This window comes from Amorphotheca resinae, assembly GCF_003019875.1.
Source record: "Amorphotheca resinae ATCC 22711 unplaced genomic scaffold M430scaffold_5, whole genome shotgun sequence".
In the NCBI taxonomy this organism is placed as follows: domain Eukaryota; kingdom Fungi; phylum Ascomycota; class Leotiomycetes; order Helotiales; family Amorphothecaceae; genus Amorphotheca; species Amorphotheca resinae.
The window spans coordinates 2,030,813-2,056,575 of record NW_020194475.1 but is presented as its reverse complement, the minus strand read 5'-3'; the positions used below and the strand labels follow the sequence as shown (position 1 = coordinate 2,056,575).

General features: G+C 50.9%; 10 protein-coding genes across 10 annotated transcripts; 5 read left to right on the top strand and 5 right to left on the bottom strand.

Moving 5' to 3' along the window:
* Window positions 1-452: 452 nt before the first annotated feature.
* Window positions 453-3,015, bottom strand: M430DRAFT_120711 (hypothetical protein). Its single transcript, XM_024861783.1, has 5 exons — window positions 2,671-3,015; window positions 2,601-2,620; window positions 2,353-2,552; window positions 1,443-2,304; window positions 453-1,385 (listed from the first exon to the last, which is right to left on the bottom strand). Exons 1-5 carry the CDS (start codon window positions 2,931-2,933, stop codon window positions 559-561), a joined length of 2,172 nt encoding a protein of 723 aa, XP_024721972.1. The 5' UTR covers window positions 2,934-3,015; the 3' UTR covers window positions 453-558.
* A 920-nt stretch (window positions 3,016-3,935) lies between these two features.
* Window positions 3,936-4,363, top strand: M430DRAFT_99966 (hypothetical protein; the record flags this gene model as incomplete). Its single annotated transcript, XM_024870235.1, has 3 exons — window positions 3,936-3,993; window positions 4,044-4,168; window positions 4,259-4,363. The coding sequence occupies 3 exons, from the start codon at window positions 3,936-3,938 to the stop codon at window positions 4,361-4,363; spliced, it is 288 nt and encodes a 95-aa protein (XP_024721971.1).
* A 2,027-nt stretch (window positions 4,364-6,390) lies between these two features.
* On the top strand, window positions 6,391-7,827 carry M430DRAFT_139432 (hypothetical protein; the record flags this gene model as incomplete). Its single annotated transcript, XM_024862610.1, has 4 exons — window positions 6,391-6,511; window positions 6,571-6,617; window positions 6,676-7,048; window positions 7,094-7,827. The coding sequence occupies exons 1-4, from the start codon at window positions 6,493-6,495 to the stop codon at window positions 7,825-7,827; spliced, it is 1,173 nt and encodes a 390-aa protein (XP_024721970.1). The 5' UTR covers window positions 6,391-6,492.
* Window positions 7,828-9,488: 1,661 nt separating this feature from the next.
* M430DRAFT_100541 (hypothetical protein) lies at window positions 9,489-10,872 on the bottom strand (the record flags this gene model as incomplete). The annotated part of the gene is made up of 2 exons (XM_024860639.1): window positions 9,489-10,366; window positions 10,419-10,872. 2 exons carry the CDS (start codon window positions 10,870-10,872, stop codon window positions 9,489-9,491), a joined length of 1,332 nt encoding a protein of 443 aa, XP_024721969.1.
* A 1,083-nt stretch (window positions 10,873-11,955) lies between these two features.
* On the top strand, window positions 11,956-13,326 carry M430DRAFT_100453 (hypothetical protein; the record flags this gene model as incomplete). Its single annotated transcript, XM_024860634.1, has 2 exons — window positions 11,956-13,227; window positions 13,282-13,326. The coding sequence occupies 2 exons, from the start codon at window positions 11,956-11,958 to the stop codon at window positions 13,324-13,326; spliced, it is 1,317 nt and encodes a 438-aa protein (XP_024721968.1).
* A 261-nt stretch (window positions 13,327-13,587) lies between these two features.
* Window positions 13,588-15,914, bottom strand: M430DRAFT_34890 (hypothetical protein). Its single transcript, XM_024866629.1, has 4 exons — window positions 15,541-15,914; window positions 15,249-15,472; window positions 14,464-15,187; window positions 13,588-14,364 (listed from the first exon to the last, which is right to left on the bottom strand). The coding sequence occupies exons 1-4, from the start codon at window positions 15,739-15,741 to the stop codon at window positions 13,825-13,827; spliced, it is 1,689 nt and encodes a 562-aa protein (XP_024721967.1). The 5' UTR covers window positions 15,742-15,914; the 3' UTR covers window positions 13,588-13,824.
* Window positions 15,915-16,323: 409 nt separating this feature from the next.
* On the bottom strand, window positions 16,324-17,740 carry M430DRAFT_27716 (hypothetical protein; the record flags this gene model as incomplete). The annotated part of the gene is made up of 2 exons (XM_024865700.1): window positions 16,324-17,538; window positions 17,597-17,740. The coding sequence occupies 2 exons, from the start codon at window positions 17,738-17,740 to the stop codon at window positions 16,324-16,326; spliced, it is 1,359 nt and encodes a 452-aa protein (XP_024721966.1).
* Window positions 17,741-18,019: 279 nt separating this feature from the next.
* Window positions 18,020-19,446, top strand: M430DRAFT_58483 (hypothetical protein). The gene is made up of 2 exons (XM_024868727.1): window positions 18,020-18,470; window positions 18,518-19,446. The coding sequence occupies exons 1-2, from the start codon at window positions 18,134-18,136 to the stop codon at window positions 19,285-19,287; spliced, it is 1,107 nt and encodes a 368-aa protein (XP_024721965.1). The 5' UTR covers window positions 18,020-18,133; the 3' UTR covers window positions 19,288-19,446.
* A 392-nt stretch (window positions 19,447-19,838) lies between these two features.
* M430DRAFT_237158 (hypothetical protein) lies at window positions 19,839-21,153 on the top strand. Its single transcript, XM_024864952.1, has 4 exons — window positions 19,839-20,294; window positions 20,412-20,558; window positions 20,627-20,739; window positions 20,794-21,153. The coding sequence occupies exons 1-4, from the start codon at window positions 20,045-20,047 to the stop codon at window positions 20,845-20,847; spliced, it is 564 nt and encodes a 187-aa protein (XP_024721964.1). The 5' UTR covers window positions 19,839-20,044; the 3' UTR covers window positions 20,848-21,153.
* Window positions 21,154-23,369: 2,216 nt separating this feature from the next.
* Window positions 23,370-24,731, bottom strand: M430DRAFT_50332 (hypothetical protein; the record flags this gene model as incomplete). Its single annotated transcript, XM_024868142.1, has 3 exons — window positions 23,370-24,418; window positions 24,475-24,639; window positions 24,683-24,731. 3 exons carry the CDS (start codon window positions 24,729-24,731, stop codon window positions 23,370-23,372), a joined length of 1,263 nt encoding a protein of 420 aa, XP_024721963.1.
* Between the last annotated feature and the right edge of the window lie 1,032 nt (window positions 24,732-25,763).

The window sequence follows — 25,763 nt, the reverse complement described above, 5'->3', positions numbered from 1 at the left end:
GTCGATGTGCTGATCACGATAAGACGATATAGACCACGATAGGGATGTGTATACATCCGTGCTGCGCAATAGCACAGCACACGTATACAACACTGTCAGTACACGTCAACCAGACAACATGCGCTAACTATATATATTTCGATCAAGCTATCCAGCCTCATGGATCATGATTCCTCCAGCCGCACGTATAGTGCAATTGCGTTTAAACGCAGATCGTTTAACTATCTGTACAATCTCTAATACACTGCAAGTTCGATACTGGAAGCGGCTTGACCTCTTCGAAGTAACCCATCTCAGGGCGCCAAATGCCAACCGTTTGACACCATGTTAGTGTACCAATGAGGGCAGGAAACGTCTGTACGTCTCTGCCTGTACAAAGTTGGTGTCTCCGGCACCGGGCTGCTCAGTATCGTGCCCAGCATGCGCTGCTCTGTCAAGATGCTTCTCGAGCTGCGATTCCGTCATCGTATACAGGCTTGCGAGGATGTACAGATATACCTCGGAGCGTGGGTATATATTGTATGGCCCAAATACAGTGAATATTCTCACGAGATTACCTCAAAACCCCGCAAACTTATTCACAGTCTCATCGTACTCCTCGATGATCCTTCGATTCCGAAGAACGTCTTCAGCCCCTTGCATGTTCTGGAAGTTGTACAGCTGGTCGAGTGACCAATCTTGAATATCGCCAGCCGTAAAGTTGACTGTGTCCGACATTCCTGACCAAGGTGGCCTTGAATCGGCTGTAAGGAATCCGGCAGTAGGAAATTCCGCCTCACATGGGTATGCGTTTTCCGTCGAATTACCAACACTTGGAGAGACCTCATTCATGCCAGCATAATTCTGCTTGGAGCTGTACATCGTCTGATCAACCTGTGCATCATCTGCTTTGTCTTCATTTCCCCTATCTGTCTCTTGATCATCCTTGGCATCCTCTTTCCCAGTCTGATGGCTTTGATCTCGACTGAGAAGACCGGGAGTCTGTATCTTTGAAGCCCCATCTTTCAAAAACACAACACTTGAATCCAGCATACCAACGGTGAATTTCATAAACTCTGTTGCCTTGCTGCTGACCCTTAATGTCCATCTATATGAGGCGAGCTGGGACTTGTAGAATTCGGCTTCTTCTGGGTTGTCGCTAGTGGCCCATAAGAGTGACCCAAAGGTCGCAATGATGGCCAAGTTCACCTTGGACGCAAAGTACCAGAAGCTTTGAAGATGTGCTGGTTCGAGCTTGTTTACAAAGTCCACGGCCGACACAAATCGCATTTTTGCAGCTGCACGGGTGATTGATCGAAGATTATCGTCCATACTCGTGTAATCAAATCGAATGATTGCTCGGTGTAAGGTGACCTCTGTAGCGAAGTATGCAAGATGAAGAGAGCCTGTGTAGCCAATCAGGTTATCAATCATGGATTACAGGATAAAGTGAAAGAACGCACCTGTGGAACATAGTTTTCTTGCTTTGGTCTGCCCCATTGCCAGACATTGAGGCAACTTTGAATACCATTCTTTCAGTCTTAGTTGGATAGGTTTAGCTTTCTCCAGTGTCACAATCATGGCATTCTCCTGTTCCCTTTCTAGATTTGCAGTTGCCCGCAACGTGAAAAATGTACTCAAGATGTCCGTTAGAATTTCGGTCAGTGAAATCATGTGGATGAAGGTTAGTCTTCCCTTCTCAATCTCCAAGCTCCCCTCCTCATCGTCATCGTCCTCGGATGTTTCCGGAAAATCTCTCGCTTCTACAGGTCTCACTGCCCAATCCTCGGGGTGTATAAAGGGCGGCCGGCCATGTATCAAGGCTCCCCACTTATCTTGCATGAATAATGCCCATGCCAGTCTCTTTCGTAGACTGCGTTCCCATTCTGGGATTCTCCATTGCGAGCAATCCAGATGAAGGCCGAGATTCTGTGCCAGGGCAACAAGCTGCCCTGTCAGGGCCCAAGAGTCACCATCAGGTCTTTGAAGTAACAGTAGTCCAGCTTGTACCGTTGACAACTTAGGGCGATTCAAGACATTGCTCATCAAGCTAGGTACGAGTTTCTCCAATTTTGAAACATCAGGCTTTGGGAGATTGACCAACTCCGGACTGTATGACCACCAATTCAATGCTAGAATGTAAACGGCTGCAAGGACCGGAGGTGTAAACTCTCGATACGAGCGATCATATTTCTCCAGGAAGACCTTCTTGTGCATAATCGGGAAACTTGGATGGATGATTCGAAAATACAGATCGACCAAAGCGCGTCCGTATGGCTTTACAATACTATCAACGAGATCAAGGTTTGCGATTTCGTCATCCACCTCTGGCGGACTTTCGGATTTCATAATGAAGTGAGTCTCCTGGCTCACGCGGCGTAAAGTCCCGGGTGTACTGACATATTCTCCCCTGCCATTGAATGGCGAGAGGTTGATGAGACGTATATCGTACTCGGTTGTCTGGCCAAGATAGTTGCTATGTTGCCGGTTTTGAAGACCCAGGGTTTGCTTCAGGAGTGATGGGCCTGGGAGAGCGGCATAGTCGTCGATTGGTGGTGGTATAGCGTGAGCATCTGGACTTGGTCAGCCTACTATCACCATTGACATCTAGCACCACTAACTTTTTTCAGCGGCCGGTGATCTTGTACGACGTTAGCACGGGTTTCGAGGTCCAGTTCTCTTCTTGCATACCGCAGTTTTGATGCATCTGGGCTTGCTTCATCATCCAATTTCCTCCTCTTCCTCCGTTGTGGCGTCTCAACAAAGGTGCACTCTTCGGAGCGCGACTGGCATATTATACAGGCTTCGGCATCTTGAGGGATTATACATCGACTCTTGCGGCGCCTGCACGCGTCACACGGCCTGTCTTTCCGGGTCCAACCATTCGTTGGAGCTGAAATCTTGACGGCTGGGGGGGCATTGTTCTGGCCTCCATTCACAGGGTTTGTGGCCATGAACGACGACGGGGCTGGGCCCGATGATCCAGGGGAAGCTGAGGAGAGATGGACAGATGGGTGGTGATATCGGAGGAGGAAGAGATGTCGTTGAGAAGAGGTGGTCACGTGGAGATAAGAGCAGGCAGGGGGGCAATCGTCGACGCTAAAGGCGCGCTAAGGTTTATGAAGCTATTCGCATCTTTCACATCACCATGCCTATACTACCTACCTATAGGTAGGTAGGTACATAGCGATATTCTTCTAGTTGTAACATCATGTTCTTGAAAGTCATTTCTCAACTGTCAAACAGCAACTCAACTTCGTGTCTCGCTGTTCCTTCAATACCAACGACGGTCAGGCGGCAATAAGGATTGGCATACATGTACCAAGTAGAATCTAATGACCCGTACCTCAAGTTCAATGACACGGTCAGTACTAAATGGCCTTTCTGCTACCAAGAAGCCCTTGATAATATATGAGTCAATATCGGTCAACCCAACCTCAATCATAATTCACGGATATCCCGGAGGAAAACAGCCTGCAAATAATAGATTTTCTTCCCGCCACGACGTTGCTTCAGAAAGCAGATAAATGAGACTCCTCAATTTTAGGAAACTGAAAGTCCTTCTACAGCTTGGCAGGGAGGAATGGAAAATCGTGTATGAAGCCTCATATCAACTGTGGGGGATGGGGGGCGTATCGCGATTTGCGCAGTTGGCCACCGAACTTCCCGAGAGGAGTTCCGCCGTGGGCAATGAGATTGATGTACGTGCTTATGAAGCTATCTTTGATGGTTTATCCTTTTCAGTTATTCAGGAGCTGTAGAATCCGGAGCATGTTGCTCAATTGGCTTCCAGATTGTGCGATGCGAAGAAATCTTGACTCTGGTGATGGCCATATCCGTGTATACCCTGCTTACATAAGCGCTCGCTCCAAACCACTAGGCCCAGCGCCAATCCGAACCTCAAACAAGCTTCAACTACAGACGACAGCTCGAGCTCTCCAACCCAATTGCCCATCATGACTGTCACCGAAGCTGTCAAATCGGCCGTCGGCCTCAGCGATCCCGCATCAGCTCGTACGCCACCCCCCTACGCCGCAATTGACCGCGCTGACCACGTCTTGTAGCTGCATCACGGGAAGCCATGAGCGAAGCCAGACTTCCGCTCGCATACCGCGACAGCTGCGCAAACTTATTGATTCCGTTGAACCGATGTCGGTATGAGGAATACTATCTGCCGTGGAAGTGCGAGGTAGGTTCTGCCAACTCCCGAGTGGACAGAGGACAGTGATGCGAGGATATGGGCCTCGGGTTTGGCAGTGGGGCTAACTCGAGAGTATAGACAGAGAGACATAGTTACGAGAAGTGCCAGTACGAGGAGTTCAAGAAGCGGGTTGCCAAGATGGACGAGTTGAGGGCGGCAAAGGGCGGGCAGAGGAGCAACTGAAGGAGCTTTTGCGAGAACGTGCTGTGTACATATGACCGGAATACAACGATCTGAAAAGCATTATGCTCTACGCAGGTCCCGATATACGTGTGCGGTCTGTCTCCATTCTTTGGAGACCAGCAATGGGTTACTCGATGGGCGGAAACTGCTTACTGGAGTGGGTGCTCGTTGTATGGTCTTCTCCCCTCTTACCACGCATCTCAGAGCCCTTGCAAAACGACGTCTTTGGCGCAGAGGAAACAGTGTAAAAACAAACTTAACACTTGAGATGCACAAATCCCCGGAACATTGCTGGCTCAATATCAAAATACCCTCTTCCAATCTTGTCGGGAACATTGCTACCCTAGGTCCCGAATCTATCTCACAAACCCGGCGGGATCTCTGCAAATTCAACATATAAGTTTGCCATATCACTGGATGTATTTACCGATATTTGCAATTCTCTCGTGGCACCCCTTTCGGTCTATAGCAAAAGGCAGTATCTTGATGACTAGTGCCAATGAACTCTGGTCCACAATCGTCTCAACTTCTGGATTGCTCGCCCTTTTCCAATTGCTAGTCAGCAGGATTGACACCAGGAGATATTGCGGTGGAGGCCTGGCAATGAATAGAGTTGTTTGATGATTTAAAATGTATTTTGTGGCTTGGGTTTCGCTATTCTAATTGATACCTTCCTGCTTCAGACGGGGCTAGTAGCTACTCTTTTTAAATTCTGGAGAGGGGAACCTCCTATTAAATCGCCATATCTACCCTACCAGATGCTAATGCCAATAGGAACGCCTTAAAGATGCCCACCACCGTTGCGACTTGGAAAGCCCCATTCGTCTTGAGTTGCTCGGATAAGAACATCGTGGTGTTATGTTCGTGTCTGCGTCCTCTATCTCTCATATCAGCCTCTGGGGACGGGTATAGACAAGGTAAACAGAATGAGAATTCTTCCCTTGCCCTGGTCCCTTCCAATTCAAACATTCCATCGAATTTACTTCCCTAATTGAATGGAGCTTAGCAAAAACCAAGAAGGTCTCTTTCTTGAGCGTTGCGCCTCGGAAGCCGCGGCCAATTCATATCACGTGAGATTCACAGACACCAAGGTAGGTAAGGTATGTGTTGCTTAAGATTAGATGGTCCAACTCTTATTCCATTGTCCAGGGCAGTCTCGCCATAGAGTAGCAGAAAGGCAGGCATCGAGCCGACTGTGATGTCTGCAGGAGATGTGTCAGAAGAAGCCAGATGTGAGACTTCCTCAACACCACAGTGGCCCCCACTCGTAGAACCCTGCAATTAAAACGGATAATAGAGGTTAGAAGCATGTTTCTATATGTGCATTGGTGTGTCGGGACAGCACTACGACTGAGAGTGGAGCACAGAATGTAGCACCGACAACATTGTAAGGAAAGGCGCAGAGCTTGAGGTTTTCGTTTTGATCGAAACTCCAACCATCCCAGATGACGTGTATATTACCTCTACACGTTCACCGAACCATGTAAGTCAGGAGAAAATCCACTTGAAATGATCCGTAAATAAGACCTGAATTGCTGATTCAATCAGACGACAACTCCCTCTTTCCAGGACCCTTTTGAACTGGAAACAAAATGACTCTGGAAATGAAATCGCTCGAATCCGAAGCTCTCACTACGCTAGCTTATCCAAAAGTTCTAGCCAAGATCGCTAGAGATGCTCTTCTGAACTATCACCAAGAACACATCTGCCAGGAGCATTAACTGTCATATAGACGGAGGAGAGGATAAGCCAGTGAGTCGTCGCTCCGCCAGAGAGCTAGCTTTGTCTTGTCAGACCAATATATATTGATGCAATCAAGTTCAACTCACCCTTCCTATTAGCCAACGACAGAGATTATCCATCATGTTGGCTTCTGGAGAAAGAGAGACGACGTTGGAAGCGGGTTTCGCATCTCGTGACCTGTCCGTACGTCCACGCACGTGCCGCCTCACTACCTACTTGGTCTACCGACCCGCCGTACCTATTCTGAGAATAGCAGAGCTACGGAAGCCATCAACTGCGCCTCTACCACAACTCGTCGGCGACCCCACCGACATCATCTCGCTGTCTGTCGCACCTGGCCCAGTCACCCACTGAACGACATCGCAAGCCCTCGACAGTCTGCGACCATGGCTGAACCTCCAATAGGTATTGTCTAGCTGCTCCAAACTGTCGGATTTTCCTACTGACTGCAATTAATCGCACAGTCCTGGACGGCGGGACCGGATTCCTCAAGGTTGGATACGCGGCACAGGTATGCGCTCTTGATTCCCGGGCCTCCCCAAGAAGAATGGCGAGGCTGACATCTCCAGAACTTCCCCGAGTTTCAATATCCCTCCATCGTCGGACGACCCATCCTCCGATCCGAAGAAAAGGGCAACGATGGCATGGTTATCAAAGACATCATGTGCGGAGACGAAGCTGCCGCCGCACGAACCATGCTACAAGTCTCGTACCCCATGGAGAATGGGATTGTAAAGAAATGGGACGACATGCAGCATTTGTGGGACTATACGTTCTACGAGAAGATGAAGATTGATACAACGGGGAGGAAAATCCTCTTGACAGAGCCGCCGATGAACCCCCTCAAGAATAGGGAGCAGATGTGCGAGGTTATGTTTGAGCGGTATCAGTTTGGGGGCGTGTACGTGGCTATCCAGGCCGTGCTGGCTCTTTATGCACAAGGTATGTCTGACTCGAGATTAGTGGGAGGGTTGCTAATGAGAATAGGTCTCAGCTCAGGTGTGGTCGTCGATTCGGGTGATGGAGTAACGCACATCGTCCCCGTGTACGAATCAGTTGTTCTCAATCACCTCACCCGCCGGCTTGATGTCGCGGGCCGAGATGTAACACGCAACCTAATTGCGCTGCTCCTTCGTCGCGGATACGCTTTGAACCGAACAGCAGACTTCGAGACTGTGCGACAAATCAAGGAGAAGCTGTGCTACGTCTCCTACGACTTGGAACTGGACCAGAAACTGAGCGAAGATACAACCGTGCTCGTGGAAAGCTACACCCTGCCTGATGGACGAGTCATCCGAGTCGGCAGCGAGCGTTTTGAAGCCCCTGAATGTTTGTTCCAACCTCATCTTGTGGACGTTGAACAACCCGGAATCGCCGAGTTCCTCTTCAACACCATCCAAGCCGCCGATGTCGATGTGCGTGCTTCTCTCTTCAAGGCCATCGTTCTGTCGGGTGGAAGCTCAATGTATCCCGGTCTTCCCTCACGGTTGGAGAAGGAACTGAAGCAGTTATGGCTCACGAAGGTCCTCGGAGGAAACCCGGAGCGATTGAACAAGTTCAAGGTGCGGATCGAGGATCCACCGCGGAGGAGGCATATGGTCTTCCTCGGCGGAGCGGTGTTGGCAAATATCATGGCAGACAAAGAGAACATGTGGATTACGAAAAGCGAGTGGGAGGAGCTGGGTCCGGCTCGGGCGTTGGAGAAACTGGGTCCAAGATAAAGGGATGTTGTGCCTCCAAAAACAATTACATAGCAACGGAGCCCAAAAGCATGGTTCGCTCATACCTGACCTCCTTTCCGTAGCATCTTTCTGTTCGTGTGTAGTGTGATGCCAAACGAATAAGACAAAAGGCAGGGAGGGGCAGACCAGAGAACAGCGAGGGCTCTAGAATTGAGCATTGAAAATCTTAAATAAATCCTGCCCATTTCCGCAGTATTCTATCACGTACTTTCCACATTATACCCCCCCCCCCCCCCAAAAAAGAAAAGAAAAACCAAAGAGATTCTTAACATACAAAAAGAATCCAACAATAACTACCTCATCACTACCGAGCTATCGAGCTACCTTTGGACGGGATATGAACAGAGATAGATGCCTTGTATTACCTAGGATTAGGAAACCTTAGGTATTACCTACCTAGGTAGCATTCAAGTATGAAAATCACGTGGTCTAGCCGAAGAGGACCTTTTCTAGAAAGGGGTGAGAAATGAGAAGGGGATGGGAATAGGAATAGGAAAGGGGGAAGAGTGTGGATAGATGGATGGATGGATAGGTTAGAGGTTGGAAGATGGAGGTTCAACGGGGGGGATGTGGTCTTTTTGTTTATTTTATTTTATTTTATTTTATTTTATTTTTATCGAGGTGCTCTGTTCTTTAGATCAAGAGATATTTTGGAGTTCCTGTTTTGCCCTTCCATTACCTCAGGTAAGGTATCTGTTACAACTCCTGTCTTAGGTATCTAACCAGATAGCGAAATACCTAACACATACGACCACAGACTGAAGAAAATAGGGCATCCCGTCCGCTCTGCCATACTCAAGCTTCAGATCGGCGGATTAGTAGTTGGGTGGGTGACCACCAGCGAATACCCGCTGTTGTATGTTATTTTGTCTTTTTTTCCTTTTTTGTCCTCTTTTGGCTCTTGCCTGCCTCGATGATATTCTGATCTGGTGAGAAGTAAAGCAGATAAATATCTTCTGTTTCATTTCATTTCATTCTTTTGGTTTTGGATTTGGTTTGTGTAGGTAGTTACCTATGTTTCTTTCCATCCCGCTTTTTCCTTCTTCTCAGGGTTCGAGAGGAAGATATAGTAGGTAAGGTACCTATCTATGCGCAGGAGATCCTATTCCCTGACCTACCTACCCAAGGTAAGATAAATAAACAGATAAATAAATAAATAGAGGGACTAATAAGAAGAAGAAGAAGCTTATGGTACCTAATTAGGATCTTCATATCGCATGCATGTTGTGTTCACGTAGGTGAGATTCTTATTTAGACGACGATGTAAAGAATGAAACTCGGTTTATCTAGGGATCTTTTCATAGCGAATAGAGGATTTTATTTGTTTTACAGGAAACAGGTACCTTGGAGGACTTTTAATGTTAGATACTGATACTAGAACTAGAACTAGAACTAGCATGAGTTATGTTGATGTCGGCGTCGACCGTTGAAAGAGCCTCCTCGGTTCTCATGCCTCGACTTTTCTATCACTTAACCGGCAATTCCTATGCGGGTCTGCTTGACCTTAGAGCGATAGTGTGCCAGGCGAAACGGGACGATCGATGCCCTAGAAGTGGGATATGGTCATGATACTTAAATTCCCAGGGTAAACCTATCTATTACTGTCCATCCTCCAACTCCCTAAAGTACGATCGAGCACATCATTGCACGTAAGGCCGGCTAGCAGCAGTCAAATCTATGTATCCGTACTCCTTCATCTCCTTGTCGGCGGCCAGCTTCGCTCCCCAAGCTTGCATATCCTTCAGGAAGACTTCCACGTTCTTCTCGTCGCTGAGATCGATGGGCTCGTGGTCCTTGCCCACCTGTCTCATCTGTGTGCCGGCTGCCACGTTCACCAAGCCGAAATCATTCTCGTCGAGCTTGATGTGGATAGCGCCAGTCACCTTGCCCTCAAGCATATCTCTGGGGAGGTGGGGTTCTTGAGCGGCAGGGCGACCGAGACCACAGCCATCGACAGTGTCGAGGGCCTTGACCATGGCGCCCACGGTCTTGAAACCGCCGGTGATGTAGGCCTTTGTCTTGGTAAGAGGCTTGACAATCTCCTCTGCGAAATCGAGGAAGAAGGCTTCGCGCTTCTTGGTGGACTCGCGCTTGTGCTTGAATGCCAGAGATTCGTAGGTTCCTCCTGACAGTTCAACGTAGTCAAACTTGGCAGCTTCTAACGCGGAGCAGAGGCTCTTCGCTTCTTCGGGAGTGAAACCCTTCTCTTGGAATTCCACCGAGTTGACCTTGATACCAATTATGAAGTCCTTCTTGACCCGCTTTCGGCACTCCTCTGCGATCTCGACGATGATGCGGAGACGGTTCTCGAGGGAGCCACCGTACTTGTCGGTTCGCTTGTTGGTTGTCAGGGAGAGGAATTGCGCGAGCAGGTATCCGTGAGCACCGTGCAACTCAATGCCGTCGAAGCCAGCCTTCTCAAGGTATTCGGCAGCGTGGGCGAACCCGTCGATAATGCCGTTGATCTCCTCCTGGGTCGCAGCGTGGGGTTTGGCGAATGTCATGCCCATGACGTTGCCTTGGGGCTGGTTAACAGAATGCCCCAAGCTGTAAGGGACGGGGGACCAAACCTGCAAGCTGCACATCTGAAGCAGACACGGGGTTCTTCTGGATCCTGTCCTCAACCTGGCGACCGGGGTGGCTGACCTGGCCAACAAACAGACTACCATGGGCCTTGGCAGCGGTGGCCATCGCCTTGAAGGCCTCGAATCGTGGGCCCTCGAAGCCAGCCTCGCGGGGCACGATTGGGTTACCTGGACCTTCCAACTGGTCGTAGTCAATCATGATGTTGCCGGACAGGATCTGGCCCCAGCCGCCCTCGCCCCATCGCTTGTAGAGGTTGACGAGGTTCTTGGAGGGGATACCTCGAGCCTTGAGGTCCTTGGGGTCCCACGATGAGAGACGCTCGGTCATGGCAGCCTTGAGGAAGCGGTTGGGAGCCGTCCTTCCGGAGAATTCGAAGGTGAGGGGCTTGCCCAAGGGGGTAGCATCAGAGCTTTCGGAGGGGTAACGTTCTGGAGCCATTGTGGAGGGTGGTGGGTGGAAGGAGAAGTAGAGATAGAAGTAGAGGTAGAAGTAGAAGAGGTTGAAATAATGGGTTGAAACGGGAGAGGATTTCTCACTTTATACCTCGTTGTCTTGGAGAAGAGGAGGGGAGGAGGGGAGTTCACAAAAGGAAAAGCTATACTTTTTTGGCCTGTAACGTCAGTGGGGTACGCAGCAGATACAGTGGCACCTTTGTCTTGTATTTCTAAGCCGGCCATCTCAGGTCCAGGGGCCACGGGGGGTAAGATTGACCAATTTGACCCTCACATCAGCGGCAATTATACACATTGGCTATTGGTAATTGGTTGGGCATAAGCTCTCCTGGACGATGGTTCTGCAGACGCTTCGCAGCTTGGTAGCAGAAGACGGTGAAGCCGCATGGAGCCAACCATTTCACTTCATTGACGGCGAAGAAGGGACGTCATGGTGTGTTGAAGGCGGCGCCACTGATTCGCTGGTTGGTAAAAGGGCGAGGGGATCTAGAGAAGACTGAAGAATCCGAATCCGTTTCTGGTGTATCAGCGCTCCGTTTTGGTGGATGGGAACTCGGGAGATCCACTGGCGGCGGTGCTGATTAATGGCGGCTGATTAATAAACATGCTGTCACGTGAGTTCTGGGTGAGAGTAGGTACCTAGGTAGAGAGAGATTTGAAGAGGGAGAGAAGGATGATTATTACTTAGGTCTTATATCTTACTTCTCTCTGTTGTCCCTTACAGAGTATTCCCCCCATGTCACTCTATGTACCCCGTGACCCTCCCGTGACCCCTCCCCCGCCAGTCCCGTGCAATGATGAGCTCCGCTTAGTCATCCCCCCCGCCCACGTTAGCAAATGATTACGGAGGACCCGAACCCCCCTTAGTGAAAGAGTCAACCGAACCGCGGCCGACCCGACGTTCGCCCTCTGCGTCGGGTCAATATCAAAACCTCCACCTTCTCATGTCTTCTCTCCTCCAACATCAACATCTTCACCCTCACTTTCTCCCTCTTTCGCCCCCTCGCCCTCGCCCTCGCCCGCGCACTCTGTCTCTCCTTCTCTCTCCTCCCGCCGAGCCGCATGCATCATGCCTGACCTGAATTCCCCTCAATGGTCTCTGCGCCCCCCCTCACCTCAGCCCTCCTCTTCCCCCTCCTCCCCTCCCGCCTCGCATTCCGATGCCATACCCGCCAGATCCTCCAAAGCCTCTCCCACGACTCCTCCTCTCCCACACCCCTCCGCCGTTCAACCCGCCGAGCACGACGATGAGGTCCACAAGCTGCCTCCCTTCTACTCGCCCCGCCCCATTCCTGTCTCGAGAGCCATATCCGAGTTGGATCTGAACAGCCTGGATAGCCATCAGAGCCGCTCGCGCATTGCCTCCCCAGGCCAGTCCTCCCGCGCTGGAAATGACACTGACTCCGAACTTCCGGGTCTGGTGTCGCCCGCCTTCACTCCTCCCTCCACCCCGGGCATCTCCACCCCCTCGTCACGCGACCCGGCCACCCGCCCTGCGAAGTCTGTCCCCGTAGACAGCACCACCGCGGATGGCGGCTGCGGCTCCAAGAAACCAAAGCTCCTCAAGAAGCTCCCCGAAGTGAATTGCATAGTGCGAGCACGAATTCCAACCACCACCGGAACAGAGATGTTCCTGCACCTTTACCATAACAGCGAGGATAATAAGGAGCACTTGGCGATTGTCTTTGGAGACAAGATACGCAGTCGGAGCTTGGATGCGGTGAGGCCCGGGGAGACGGAGATGGATCGCTTGATCAGAGGGGCGTATACAGGCCGGTTGTATCCTGGTCGGACCACCTCCGAACTGGCCGACAAGAGTGGACAGCGCAGTAAGGAGGAGCAAGTCGTCAAGGACCAAGCGCCGCTCGTGAGAATACACTCTGAGTGCTATACTGGTGAAACAGTCTGGTCAGCACGCTGCGACTGCGGTGAGCAACTCGACGAGGCTGCGCGGCTCATGTCTCTTCCCCCCTCCCCCAGCAACCCGTCAAACGGCGGAGTAATAATCTACCTCCGACAAGAGGGCCGCGGGATCGGGCTCTCCGAGAAACTCAAGGCGTACAACCTCCAGGACCTAGGATCCGATACCGTAGAAGCTAATCTGTTATTGCGCCATCCGGCGGATGCGAGGAGTTATGGGTTAGCTACTGCGATGCTGGTTGATTTGGGAGTGAAGGAGATCCGACTGTTGACTAACAACCCGGACAAGGTCAGGGCAGTTGAGGGGCCTAACAGAGAGGTGGTAGTCAAAGAGAGAGTCGCGATGATCCCCTTGGCCTGGAGGAAAGGGAGTGTAGGGGGGATTCGAAGTGCGGAGGTAGGGGGCTATTTGAAAACCAAGGTAAGCTCCCTGTATCTTTGAGTCATGGGAGAAATTATGCTCACGATTGGACAGATCGAGAAGATGGGGCATATGTTGCAGATGAATGAGGCGGGTTGAAAACAGTCCCGACCTATCGAATCTACGTCCGGACCGGGGAAGCAAAGGTCCAGCCTACCCCCGGGTCGAGGAAGCTATGGACGGGACAAAAAAAAAGTATATATACTCACTTACGGTGTCACGATATCCTAGATATCAGTTTCGCGAACCAAGTATTTATGGGCGGGTGTTTCTGGGTTTTGGACATTTTAACGCATTTACGTATTTCCCCCAGGGACGACGACCAAAAGACAAATTTGATGATCATGTTCGAATTATATTACGCATTATACGGGAAAAACTAGTCTCCACTATTAAGCCAATATAGATAGGGGTGCAAGCCTGACAATCAAAACGTTCTACGGCGTTTTAACTCGGTCCTGTGGTATCTCTTGTGTCTTGTCTAAAACTTCACTCTACAAACCTCGCCAAGTCCCCTAAATTCGTTGTGATGCGTCAACGCTACCTGGTAGATGCCAAACAAATAAACCGCGAGTAGTAGTGACGGGACGGGATGCATCATTTCACCTCCCCACCACTACTATCCTTCTCCACATCAACCTGCCGCTGTTCCAGCACCGCCGCCTCCAACGAATCAACTCCCAGCGCGCCATCCAAGACATTACTATCCTTCACAGGTCCAACAAACCAGCGATGCGCCCACAGAACCCAAGAAGCCAGTGCAAAAACAGCGATAATGCCCACCGCGACAACCGTATAATTCAGAGTCTGGCTCGTGACGGGATTCGCCGTGGGCAGACAGAAGATGATGGAGATGAAAGCGATCCAGGACACGGCTGCGAGAGCGACGGGGCGCGAGGCGAGACCTAGATTGAAGGGCCCCTTGCGCGCGTTGAAGGACCGGAAGTAGATGAGTCCGATGAGGATCGGGATCCCGTACGAGATGTACAGACCGATGGTGGCGATGGAGGTCGCGGCGGCGAAGGCGACGGAGGAGCCGAGGGAGGGGAGGCCGAGACAGAAGGCGCAGAAGGCGGCGAGCCAGATGGTGCGGACGGGGGCGCGGAAGCGCGCGTCAACGCTGTGGAAGAAGTGTGGCTGTTTAGGGGGAAGGGTTTCTCGTCAGTTATATATATATGAGAGGGGGAGAGAGAGGAGGGGGGGATCGGGTGTGAAGTGAAGAGGGGTACTACGTACGATCCCGCCATCTCGGGCAAAGGCAAACATCATCCTGGAATTACTGGTCATGGAGAACAAGCCACAATGCCACACGCAGATGATGACCAGGCACATCAGCACCACGGCGCCGTCGTCGCCAAAGATGTCGACGAAGATCTGCAGCACGGGCTGCCCGTAGGAGCTGGAGATGGTCCGGTCGAAGTCCTGGATGCTGAAGAGGAAGCTGAGGAGCACGAAGAAGCCGAACAGCGCGCTGAAACCGACCGAGCTGACCACGCCGATGGGCGCGCTCCAGGAAGCCTTCCGCGTCTCCTCGGAGAGGTGCGCCGACGCATCGAAGCCCGTGAGTGTGTATTGTGACATGAGGGCGCCGCAGCAGGCGACGTACGCGGGGCTTGCGCGCACACTCCATCCCTCGTACCCCGTCGCTCCTGTTCCGTCGTTGAAGGAGGCAAAGACGAACTTGGCGCTCTGGTGCGTCGGGGCTTTCGCCAAGACCGCAATGGCTATAGACGTTATGCCCAGGGAGTGCAAGACGATGGAGCTGTTGTTGAGATACCGCAATATGTGGATACCAAAGGTATTGATCATGCCATGGGAGACTAGGACAGCAGCATAGATCCCGATGGTCCTGCCGGCCGTGGGAACATAGGATGATTTCACCGTTGCGGTGGTGGATATCAAGCCGGCGCAACCATAGCTGATGCCAGTGGTGACAGCTACTTGGCCGAGGAGGTTGAACCTATTACCATCTCTCATCAGTCCTCGTACATAAGTAGGATATGGAGCCAGGTGAGACATACCAACCAGTTATCCAAGAGGCAAAAGCGGAGTGCTTCGCAGGAGCCAAGAGAGCTGCCCAGTAATACGGCCCTCCTGCTGTTGGGATCGCGGAGACGATTTCTGCCATGCTGAGCGCGATGGTCATTGTGAAGAACGAGACCACGATCCAGCCGACGGACATCACTCCGGGACCGCCTGTAACAAGTCCATATTGGAAGAGGGTTGTGATGCCGGTGATTACTGACTGAAATCACTTAATATCAATCACTTTATCATTACTTGGGAAGAAGCGGGGAAGGAGGAGAGGCTTACGATGATAGAGAAAGAAATGCCAAAATTATGCATCAATCCCCAATCACGTCTGAGTTCCTGCTTATACCCAAACTCGGCCAGGACGCCCGCATCTGCCTCCTCAACAGTACCAGAGCCTCTGCTCACCCTCGAAGCTCTCTTCTCAATCAGGTGGCCCGGTTCAGCGATCGCCGCCGCGGCGATCTCTTTGGCTTCCGCCATCGTGTCGGCACGTCTTATGGATCCCAGCGCCCGCTATTGCGATTGAAAAGATCAGCGAGGAGATCAGAGTCGGAGGCATGATTGCCCAGCGCAGGGGAGGCGGAGAACTTATAAGGTTTGCCTTTTGCCCCGACTTCCAAGCAGCTCTCCCAAAGGCGCATGCGCCTCGCGATAAGGAACTCTCACCACCTACCGAGCTAGGCCTGTCATCCTGTATCTCGTCGGGCACAGGCTCTCTGATTGGACAGTAAAGGTACTAGATGCATTGATAGAAGATCAACCCTGTCAACTTGTCAAGATATCCGCCAACGAAGTCGGGATCTCGAAAATATGTGACTAAAGCTTGGGGAGACTTCGAATCGCGGGCTTCAAGAGACCAGAAGCTTTGATTCGATAGCCGCGGGAGACTACGGGTTAGAATTCCCTTTTCGAGACGACAACCCCATGTTTCTCATCTGAGTCTCAATCAGAAGCCGATGCGGCGACTCGCGACGGCAGCGGAGGGGGAACAGGGGTCTGAAACATCGAGATACTACTCTTTCTTTCATCTATCATTCATTAATACTTTTGATTTTGGTCTCCTCAGAGCTTCTCTTTCTCCCCCTCTTCTTTTCCGCGCAATTCGCAAAACGCCTTGAATGTCGTGAAATCCTCTGTCTCGCTCTCCAGAACCACTTCAGCAGTGGCTCCCACGAAATACACGTAGCCAGGCTTCACCTCCTCTACCTTGGGGCCGACAGCAATCGTGCCCTCCCCGGAAGTACATATGAATATACTAGGTCCTGCAATCCGTTCGAATGTAGCCTTTGCCCCCTTCTTCTTCAGATCCGTCTTCACAACGCTGAACTCATCGATTGGAGGATCGTAGAGTATTGCTCCCGAACCTGACGAGTATGCCGAAGCGTTGAGTGTAACATAGGGATAATCCACGGGCACCATCTTCTGTTCGGAGATAGGAGCGTAAGAGTAGGTCAACATTGAAATGAGGGTATCAACGTCCTTGAATTTGGGTGTGAACCCAGCACGCACAACATTGTCTGATGCAGCCATGCATTCAATGATATCACCGCTCAAATACGCGTGGATATCGTCTGCCTTGAGGAACATAGCTTCACCAACCTCCAACTTGACATAATTCAGAAAGAAGAGAACGAAGAGTCCAATGTCGGCAGGGAACTGGCTGTCCAGCCTCAAAACGAGATCTGCAAGTTCTTTGCCAGACGTCGATGGTAATCCACCGCCAGCGAAATCTGCCCCTTCCTTCTTAGCAGATTCAACAAGCGCCTTGCTTGCAGCCTCAATATCCTCCTTCTTTGCATTCATCAGAGACCCAAATGCCTTTTGCAACGCCTTCTTGTTCTTCTCTTCATCTTCTTTCCTATCCGATGTGTCTTGCCCTTTGACTGCCGCTTGATATTCCTCCGCCTCCTTCTCTCCGACGAGCTTTCTCAATGACGGTACTGTCTCAAAGAAGTGTGATATTTCTGCAAGGGGTCTGAATCCACAAAGACCATCAAATGGTGTAATGGCAATGGTCATCTCGGGCTTGTGGTTGTCATCGGGATAATTCTTGGAGTCCCGTGCATGTAATTGCTCTGCCAATTTCTTGTTTGGATGTGCTTGAATACTCAGCGCCTTGCCGATTGAGAGAACCTTGAAGAGGAAGGGAAGCTTCTGTCCAAATCTTGAGGTGATGTCCTGGGAGAGAAGAGCCTGGTTGTCCTGGACGAGGTCGAGCAGCGTGCGTTTGGTGGTAAGATCTCTGGAGGGGTTTGATGGATGGGTGCCCATCCACAGCTAGTGATTGTCAGCATGTAATTGAAAGGTAAACATGTGAATATATCGTGGTCTATACCTCTGCATATGGTTTGTCTTCCTGAATTGAGAAGTTGTCGGCGGGGGTGGCCGCAGCGAACTTAGCAGCAGCAGATTCCTTGCCAATCTTCCCCCAATCATAGCTGTTGACCCCGCACTGGAGTCTGATCAACGGGATCTGCATGGTTGGTGTGTAATATAACGAGAGAGCAGTTTCTTCAGATTGAGCTGCGTTTAGAAGATTGTCTTTTCCTCCAACGAAAAGGTGGGGGATTGGCTTCGTGTGCAGAAGAAATGGTTGAGATTGAAGGCATTCCGACCCCGCGCTACGCTACCTTTGGGGTGATAACGGGCCAGCCAATCAGGAGCGGCGGCACTGCGGTCATAGACAAGGCTAAACTTCCGCCTTCCCCGCCTCTCTCCTTTCGCACAAACGTCACTCGTTAACTTTGGATAGAGCATTGGAGCGCCTTCAGATTCCAAACCAAAGTAAGTTCACCATTGGAGATGTTCTTCACGACATCTGCGCATCCTCCATCATCCCCATTTACCATCGAGAGGCGGTCAAGCTGCTAACATGGCGTCTTCTCGAGGCAAGAGAGGTCTGCCTGCCCAGGGCCAGTCCCAACAAGGGATACCTGACGTCGCTCCTATATCCCCCGCCGAGACCGTCGACACCCAGACCGCTGATAAACGGGTCACTCGCAGTAGCAGCATGTCTTCTCAACGAAGCCGCGCGCCCCGTGGAGGCGCGCGCGCCGGCGCCCATGAGACGGGGGAGGAGGCACAGTTATGGAACGATATGCAGGAGAAGCTTGTCAAATTAGGGAAAAATGAAATCAGGGCGAAGGAGCTTGGGAAGGAAATTCAAGAGATGGAAGCGAGCATAAAGGCGAAGGAAATCGCTGGGACGAGTGAGCAGAACTACCTTCTCCCTATAAACTCCGCTAACGTGTGATAGAACCTTCCATTGAAGACTTGGATGCTCTGAGTGCCTTATATCGAGAGAACGTCCGAATCGCCGAGAACTCCAAGTCGCTCCTCGAAGCGGAAGACACTCTGACGAAGGTGTCGCTTCTCCAGGCGATGGTCTCTCATACGGAAGAGAACCTTGAAGCATCTACGACGCGTCTCTCCGCTTCGCGTGATTCCAGATCCAACATGGACTTTGATGGGCCATCCGACTCTCCTGTTCCTTCGCCAGCAGAGAACAAGCATGTCCGGAAGGTTGGCACTGGCAGAATGAGCAGCCAGCCACCGCGAGAGAAGGAGGCAACAAAGGATGAGCCGGAAGAGAAAGAAAGCAGCAGTACAGGCAGAACAAAGGTTACCTTCGCCCTCGGAGCTGAGGTTGCCTTCAAGCCAAAGATTCCAGGTCAGACCGAGGAGCATGACTGGATTCAGGGTATCGTGGTGAAGGTCATCGGCGAAGGGAAGAGTCGTCGGTACGATGTTCAAGATCCGTTTCCAGATGATGCTACTCGACAAGGCGAGACGTATCGATCATCTGCCTCATCCATGGTCAAGATCCCGCCTGTAGGGACCCCGCTGGCAGATTATGAGGTTGGCAAACGGGTCCTCGCGCTTTATCCTGAAACGACTACTTTCTATCGAGCAGATGTCAAGGCAATGTTAGATGGCGGATCCAAGGTTCAGCTTCTATTTGAGGATGAGGCTGCCGGGGCTCTCAAGATTGTTGATCGGAGGTTCGTCTTGGATCACAAGGGGTAGAGCATTGGAGTTGCAGGCACAGGATGGATAGGTAAAGTATATATATATATAATTGGCGTTCCAGGCAAGGTGCAGGAATACGGTATACCCTCACAATTCAGAATATTTTACTGTTACTTAGAAAAGGCAAAAAGTAGTCAATATCAACATGAGCATGACCCCAACTATGCACCAAGTGATCTGAGCCTCGCAAGGCAGCAAGGCAGAAACCGGACTCCGCAAACGCGCGAACCCCTGAAACAAGCGCGTCGCTTCATTTCCTCCGTATTAATTAATTCCCGTAGAGGACGCTTTTGCCGCGAGACACAGAACTCAATCTCCAGTTCACCTCCTCTCTCGCGCATCCAGATCCGCCTCCTCCTGAACCGCGAGTGAGAATCCTGTTTGCACTGCTCAATTCCACCTCGCTTTACCCTCTCCTCCGTTCCTCTCGAAAGCCGTCCTTGCAGCGATCAGGTCGACGATATCCCCCCCAACCTTGCGACAAGAAGCAGAACTGAATAGACATCTGCCAAGCCCTCAGCCTTGCCAATTCTTCCAATTCCTCTGCGGGCACCAGCAGCGACTCTCTCCGAGTCCCGAATAACCTCCCGAGGGACGAGAACAGGCAAAGGACGTCTATCAGTCCGACAATCTGGGGTCTCGGTCAAGAACAACAGACTCTTGGGCGAGCGAACAGATACTCTCTTCCTCACCAACCCTCCTTCATACCTCTCTCCGACCCATCTTCCACCAGTCGCATCCCTAATCAGCCACAATGGGTGGACAAATCAGCAAGATGATGGGCAAGATCTTCGGATCCAAAGAAATGCGACTGTTGATGCTTGGCCTGGACGCAGCCGGAAAGACGACGATACTGTACAAGTTGAAGCTGAACCAGGATGTGACAACTATCCCTACAGTGGGATTCAACGTCGAGACCGTCACCTATAAGAATGTCAAGTTCAATGTTTGGGATGTCGGGGGACAGGATAAGATTCGGCCTCTTTGGAGACATTACTTTAGCGGTATGTAGTTTCCATGTCTCGCAGAAAATTGGAAGGGAGGTGGCCTTGGGAAGTGATCGAGGCGGAAACGGGCGGGAAAGATCAGACGGGACTGGAGACAGTACTGACAGAATGCAGGTACACAAGGCCTCATCTTCGTGATCGACTCCTCCGATAAGGTGCGCATAGACGAGGCGAGACAGGAGTTACACCGGATCATCAACGATCGGGAAATGAAGGAGTCTTTACTGCTTGTCTTTGCCAACAAGCAGGATATTCCAGGAGGTACGCTCCACAATCCCCTTTCCCGGAACTCTGAAGAGAGGACAGGAGCTGATGAATTATGAACACAGCAATGAAACCCCAGGAAGTAACAGACGCCCTCAAGCTCACGCAACTGAAAGACAAAATTTGGTTCGTCGTACCAAGTTGTGCTACCACAGGTGAAGGACTATTGGAAGGCTTGGTTCGTCCTACCCCCTTTTCCCGTTCCCCATCCAAACCCTGACAATCGAGACAGGCATGGCTATCAAACAACGTCAAATCCCCCCCAAACGCACCAGTCAAAAAATAGATTCCCACGCCTTCACTCTCTACTCCTAGAGCGAAATCGAGCAACGGCCCCACCACATCGGAGCAGGCGGGAATGGAAAAGCAACACGAAAATCGGCGCAGACGAGGGCATTTCCTTGTGTTTTTTTGCGCCCTTGTAATCCTTGATGCAGCGAGTCCTTTCTCTTTATACTTACGCAAGGCGGCGATACCAAACTTTCTTCCTTTTCTTTCTTTTGCGAGCTAGCGGGTCTTTCTATCGTATCGTGTCGTGTCGTACCGTACCGTACCGTATCGAGATAGAAGGATTGGCGAAAATGGCGAGCAAGTTGTTCTCGGGATACCCTGTGGCTCGGTGCACAATATAATTTTTTCCTTTTTCCTTTTTTTTCCTTTTCATATTCCCCTTTTCCTGGGCGGGCTTGGCGGGCCTGAGAGTACGAAATACCAGGTTAGGAAATGGTTTTGTAATTGTAAAGATGTTGTAATCTGAGGAGGTAGCCGCCGTATGAATGATTCATGATTTTTTTTGATTTGTCCTCTTTGTACTTTTGCCTTGATAACAGTCTTGTTTCGTTTGCATTGATAGAATTGAATATCCCTTATTCTCTCAACTCCCTTCCTCCCTCCCTCTATGTACCAAAGCATATCTTACCCACCTAACATCTTCCCCACATACCCATACCATACTCCTTTCCAACTCCTCACTATCGTTCCAACATTTTCAATCACCAACCCTACGAAATCAGCCCCTCTCATGCCCACCTACCACAGAGCAAGCAAGAGAGAGCACCTATCTATCTATCTATCCAGCGCGATTGCTCACTCACATGCTCAGCGAAAAACAACACACACATTCTCAAGCGGAAGAAGATGTCTAGATATGGATATGAACACCATCATATTGATTGGCCATCATCAATCACCGTAGCCGCCTGCTCTCCACCCTCCGAACCCCTTGCCGTAGAAAGAACAGCTCGTTACGAGGAGGGTCTATCTGTCTGTGCTATCTTCAAATTCCAAGTCTGGTTTGCTTTTATCGATTTCTTCGGATCGGGAAATACTTGCTACTACTCTATGCTATCTATGCTATCTATCTATCTATCTATCTATTATCCTCGTCAGATAGCTAGAGCGCGAATAAAGAATGGGTTCTGGTTCCTTTGACCTCTCTATCTACCTTCAGTTCGTTGGTCATTCCTAGAGGCCACAGGTGTCTCGAGAGACCACGGTTTGTTTATTTCACTCCAGACTCCAATAGCCAATTTGCGAAGAAGCAAGCATCTAGATAGATAACGAGTCTGCTGCCACCGATTCCTGTAAGATTACTTACTGATTGGAAACAGGGTCAACAAATAAAATCACGACGGTGTAGACCAGAACGTTTACTATGTCACAACCTTGGCCACTAATGATGAATGCCTAGATATGTTGTCTCTATCTTCAAAAGCAAAGTCGGAGGAGATATACGGCACCAAAGTTTCTATCAAGCGCCTACTCCAAGACCTCATGTCTCTATAGATTGCATGTTAAAACCGATGACCCTGTCACTGCTGCGCCTCGAGCCTTACATGATGAAATGCCTGTGACAGAGCCAGTTTTGCATTCTTGAACCAAAAAAAAATAACAATCAACCACGGTGATCTGTGCATTCCCATCCCACTCTCCCGCACAAAGGGGAGAGTTCGAAAACGCTGATGGAATAGAATCCTTCTCCCGGTCTGACGACTCTCCATCTTTCATCTACAACTTCGTAAATGGGGTATATGAAAGCACGGATTGTTCGAGGTCCAGACTCTGCGTTCTGGCTCTTGCCTTGCATGAGGAGCAATCACGGTCGAGCCATCAATGTCTTTATAGACGGGAGTCTTCGAGTGTGCTTTCAATTGGAGGCCGGACTGTAGAACTGCCTTGAACTCATCAAGCGAGTTGTATATGAACTGCATCAAGGTTGCATGCTCACGATGGGTGATGGATGTCAGACGTTCAAAAATTGTTCCTCTGATCCTCTAGGCGCAGCAGGAGGCGCAGTAAGCGATCGCCGACAACAGTTGGAATTCTAGCGGAGACTTAAGTATTCGTTTCGACGGGGTGAACATAGGAAGGTGAGAGCCTGTAGATTTGAATGTATATATACTATATACACATATATGATGTGGAGATGGATATCGCTTCACGTGGTGGTATATCCACGCTCGCACCCGGAGTCTCATAATCCTGGGGAGTGGCACTTTTCGAGGTTATGTACTCGGTGAACTTCTTCCATCGGGATTGGGCTTTCGACTGTCATGCCCAAAGTTGCGGAAATCCTGTTCTCAGTGGCAAGTTGACAACCGTGGATATACACGGTATGTCGGTGCAGTTTCGGAGTCTTATTCTCCGGCAAAAGCCGTGATTCTCATACAGCAGCCAAAACGCACATGGGAGGCTGTCACACCGCTCCTCTCCGCCTCACCTTCCCCGGATAATTTTCCCCGCCCATGCCCTGTTGCGATATTCCGCAAACCTGGTCCTGAACTGCATATGGCTCTGCTGCCGACTTCTTCATTCCTTGAGCCGCTTCATTGGCCGTGAATCATCTGGCAACCCACTCCTCTTTGTGCCCGGTAGACTTGAGGTTCGGATATCATTATCATCCTGGCTGACCCGCCGATGCGGATACTCCGTCTTCATGCCCTCAAAACAATTCCCTGATACTTTATCACCGGTGCTAAAGAACGGGTGCTGGAGTGCCGCTTGTGCCGTCAAGCGCTTCTCCGGGTCGTATTCCAGTAAGCCTGAGAGTAACTTGTAGCCTTCAACGCCAAGCGAGGCATTTGATGCCGGGGCTGAAGTAGCAGAATGAGCGTTGATGGTACTGTAGTACCATTTCTCTAGGCTCGATCCCCCCGCCTTGGCATGCTGACTTGCAGATAAAGTCGACAGTTGCGGGTATTCAGGCATGCTGACCAGATGGGGCCATTTCTCCTTAGTTGGCAAGCCCATGATCTCGACAATCTTCTGCATCTGGTTCCGCTGAAAGGGCACGGTCTTTTTGGAATCCATCTTTGCTTCCTCCCCTTTAAAGATCGGACGTAGGGAGAGAAGCTCGGCGAATATACATCCCACGGCCCACATGTCAATTGCCGGGGTATAGTGGCGTGATCCGAGAAGGAGTTCCGGCGCGCGGTACCAGATTGTGACGACGACTTTGTCGCCGCTAAAGAGTGAGTGGATTGGTTTATTAAAGAGGCGGGCAAGACCGAGATCCCCGATTTTGACCTCGCCACTGGACGTTACCATGATGTTCGCTGGTTTGAGATCTCGGTGCAAGACCCAGTTGGAGTGGAGGTACTGACAGCCGTTTAACAGCTGGAACATGATGCTTTTGACAGTTGCCGGAGGAATGGGGTGACGCGTGGGTTGCGTGTGGTGATGGATGATTTGAAGGAGGTCATGCTCGGCGTATTCGAAGACCATGAAGATGCATTTGTCTTCCAGGATAATTTCTACGAGCCGGATGACATTCATATGGCTCAGTTCAGAACAGAGGGCCATCTCTCGGACGGCCGACTGAGAGATGCCTGTATATTGAACTTGCTCGCCTTCCTTATCTTTGGCTTGGATCAGTATTATGGTTTGAAGAACATAAACTGTTAGACGGCCTTACCGGGTTTGAATTTCTTAATGGCAAACTCTCCCGTTTGGCCACAGCGGCCCACGGCCTTGTAGACTCGTCCATAGGTACCACTGCTAATGAAGCCGATGACCTTGTATCGGTCGACGACTCGCACCTTGCTCTGATACCCGACATTGTGGCTAATGCCCCTATCAGCTGGATCTGGATGAGGGGTCAGTGAGAGTTGACAACGAGACACAAGACGAACAAAACACACGGAACGGAGGCGGCCTTCTCAGAGGAAACATTCTGAAAAAAATATGTCGAAAAGAATGCGACAAGAATTAGGTACGTAGTCTAGCTCAAGAATCGGGAAGCCAGTGTAGTAGCGTGCCCGAGATGAGGCTCAAAACAAGGACGACAAAGACGACAGATTGAGGGTAAAGACAGGGAGGGGGGCAGTCGAAGTACCGTCAAAAGCCTGCTGCACAGTCCTCTTTAAGGACTGGACCCTGTTTGCGGCAGCGGCGGAGGGCGGACCACCGCCGGAGGAGGGCGGATTCGAGGTCAGGCTCATTAACTGGAGAGTGAAGAGTTGATTATGGATCTGAGTGATGATTGATCGCCGTTATAGGTGGGCGTGTGGAGCGGAGCAGTGCGCGCAGCCGTGCACATGCGGTGCGAAAAGGGATGGACAGTGCAGATGTGCGGTCACAGTCCACTTTGTCTGCGGTGGGGGGCGGAAGGGAAATGCGGGTTTCAGTTCGTCTTTCTTGCTGGCAACTTGGCAAGTGATAGAAGAGTTGACAAGGAGCAAGGAGTTCCAGGACGGGGTCAAGCCGGGTTCGAGACTACTGGGCCAACGCGCTGGGAGCACTGCAACTCCGCAACTCCGCACTGGAGAACGACGGGACAGAGCACAGGAGTAGCGTCGATGGCTGAAGTCTCGACTTGTCTATCCTGTCTCTCGCCGGTTGAACGTACAGGACCAGCAAAGTAGTCTGCTACTCGGCGAGTCAAGATGGTGGGGGGTTCAGGCGAGCTTCCAGCAGTGATCCGAGGCCTGGATCTGGATCTGGATCTGGCAGATTAATACAATGACAGATGTGGCCAGGATGCCGTCGTGGGCGATCAGTGGCTCACCGCCCCACTCGTTCACGACCGGTTCGAGGTGACGGGATATATCAAGGACACTGGGTATAACAAGATGGTGTTGTTAATGTCGTTGATGTTGTTAAAAGATGCTTCTCGCACGACAATACCTAGGTATGGATGGCAGGAGGGCACGTGCCGAGGGTCACGGGCAGAGATGTCTTATATAAGCCCAGGGTGTTGCATTG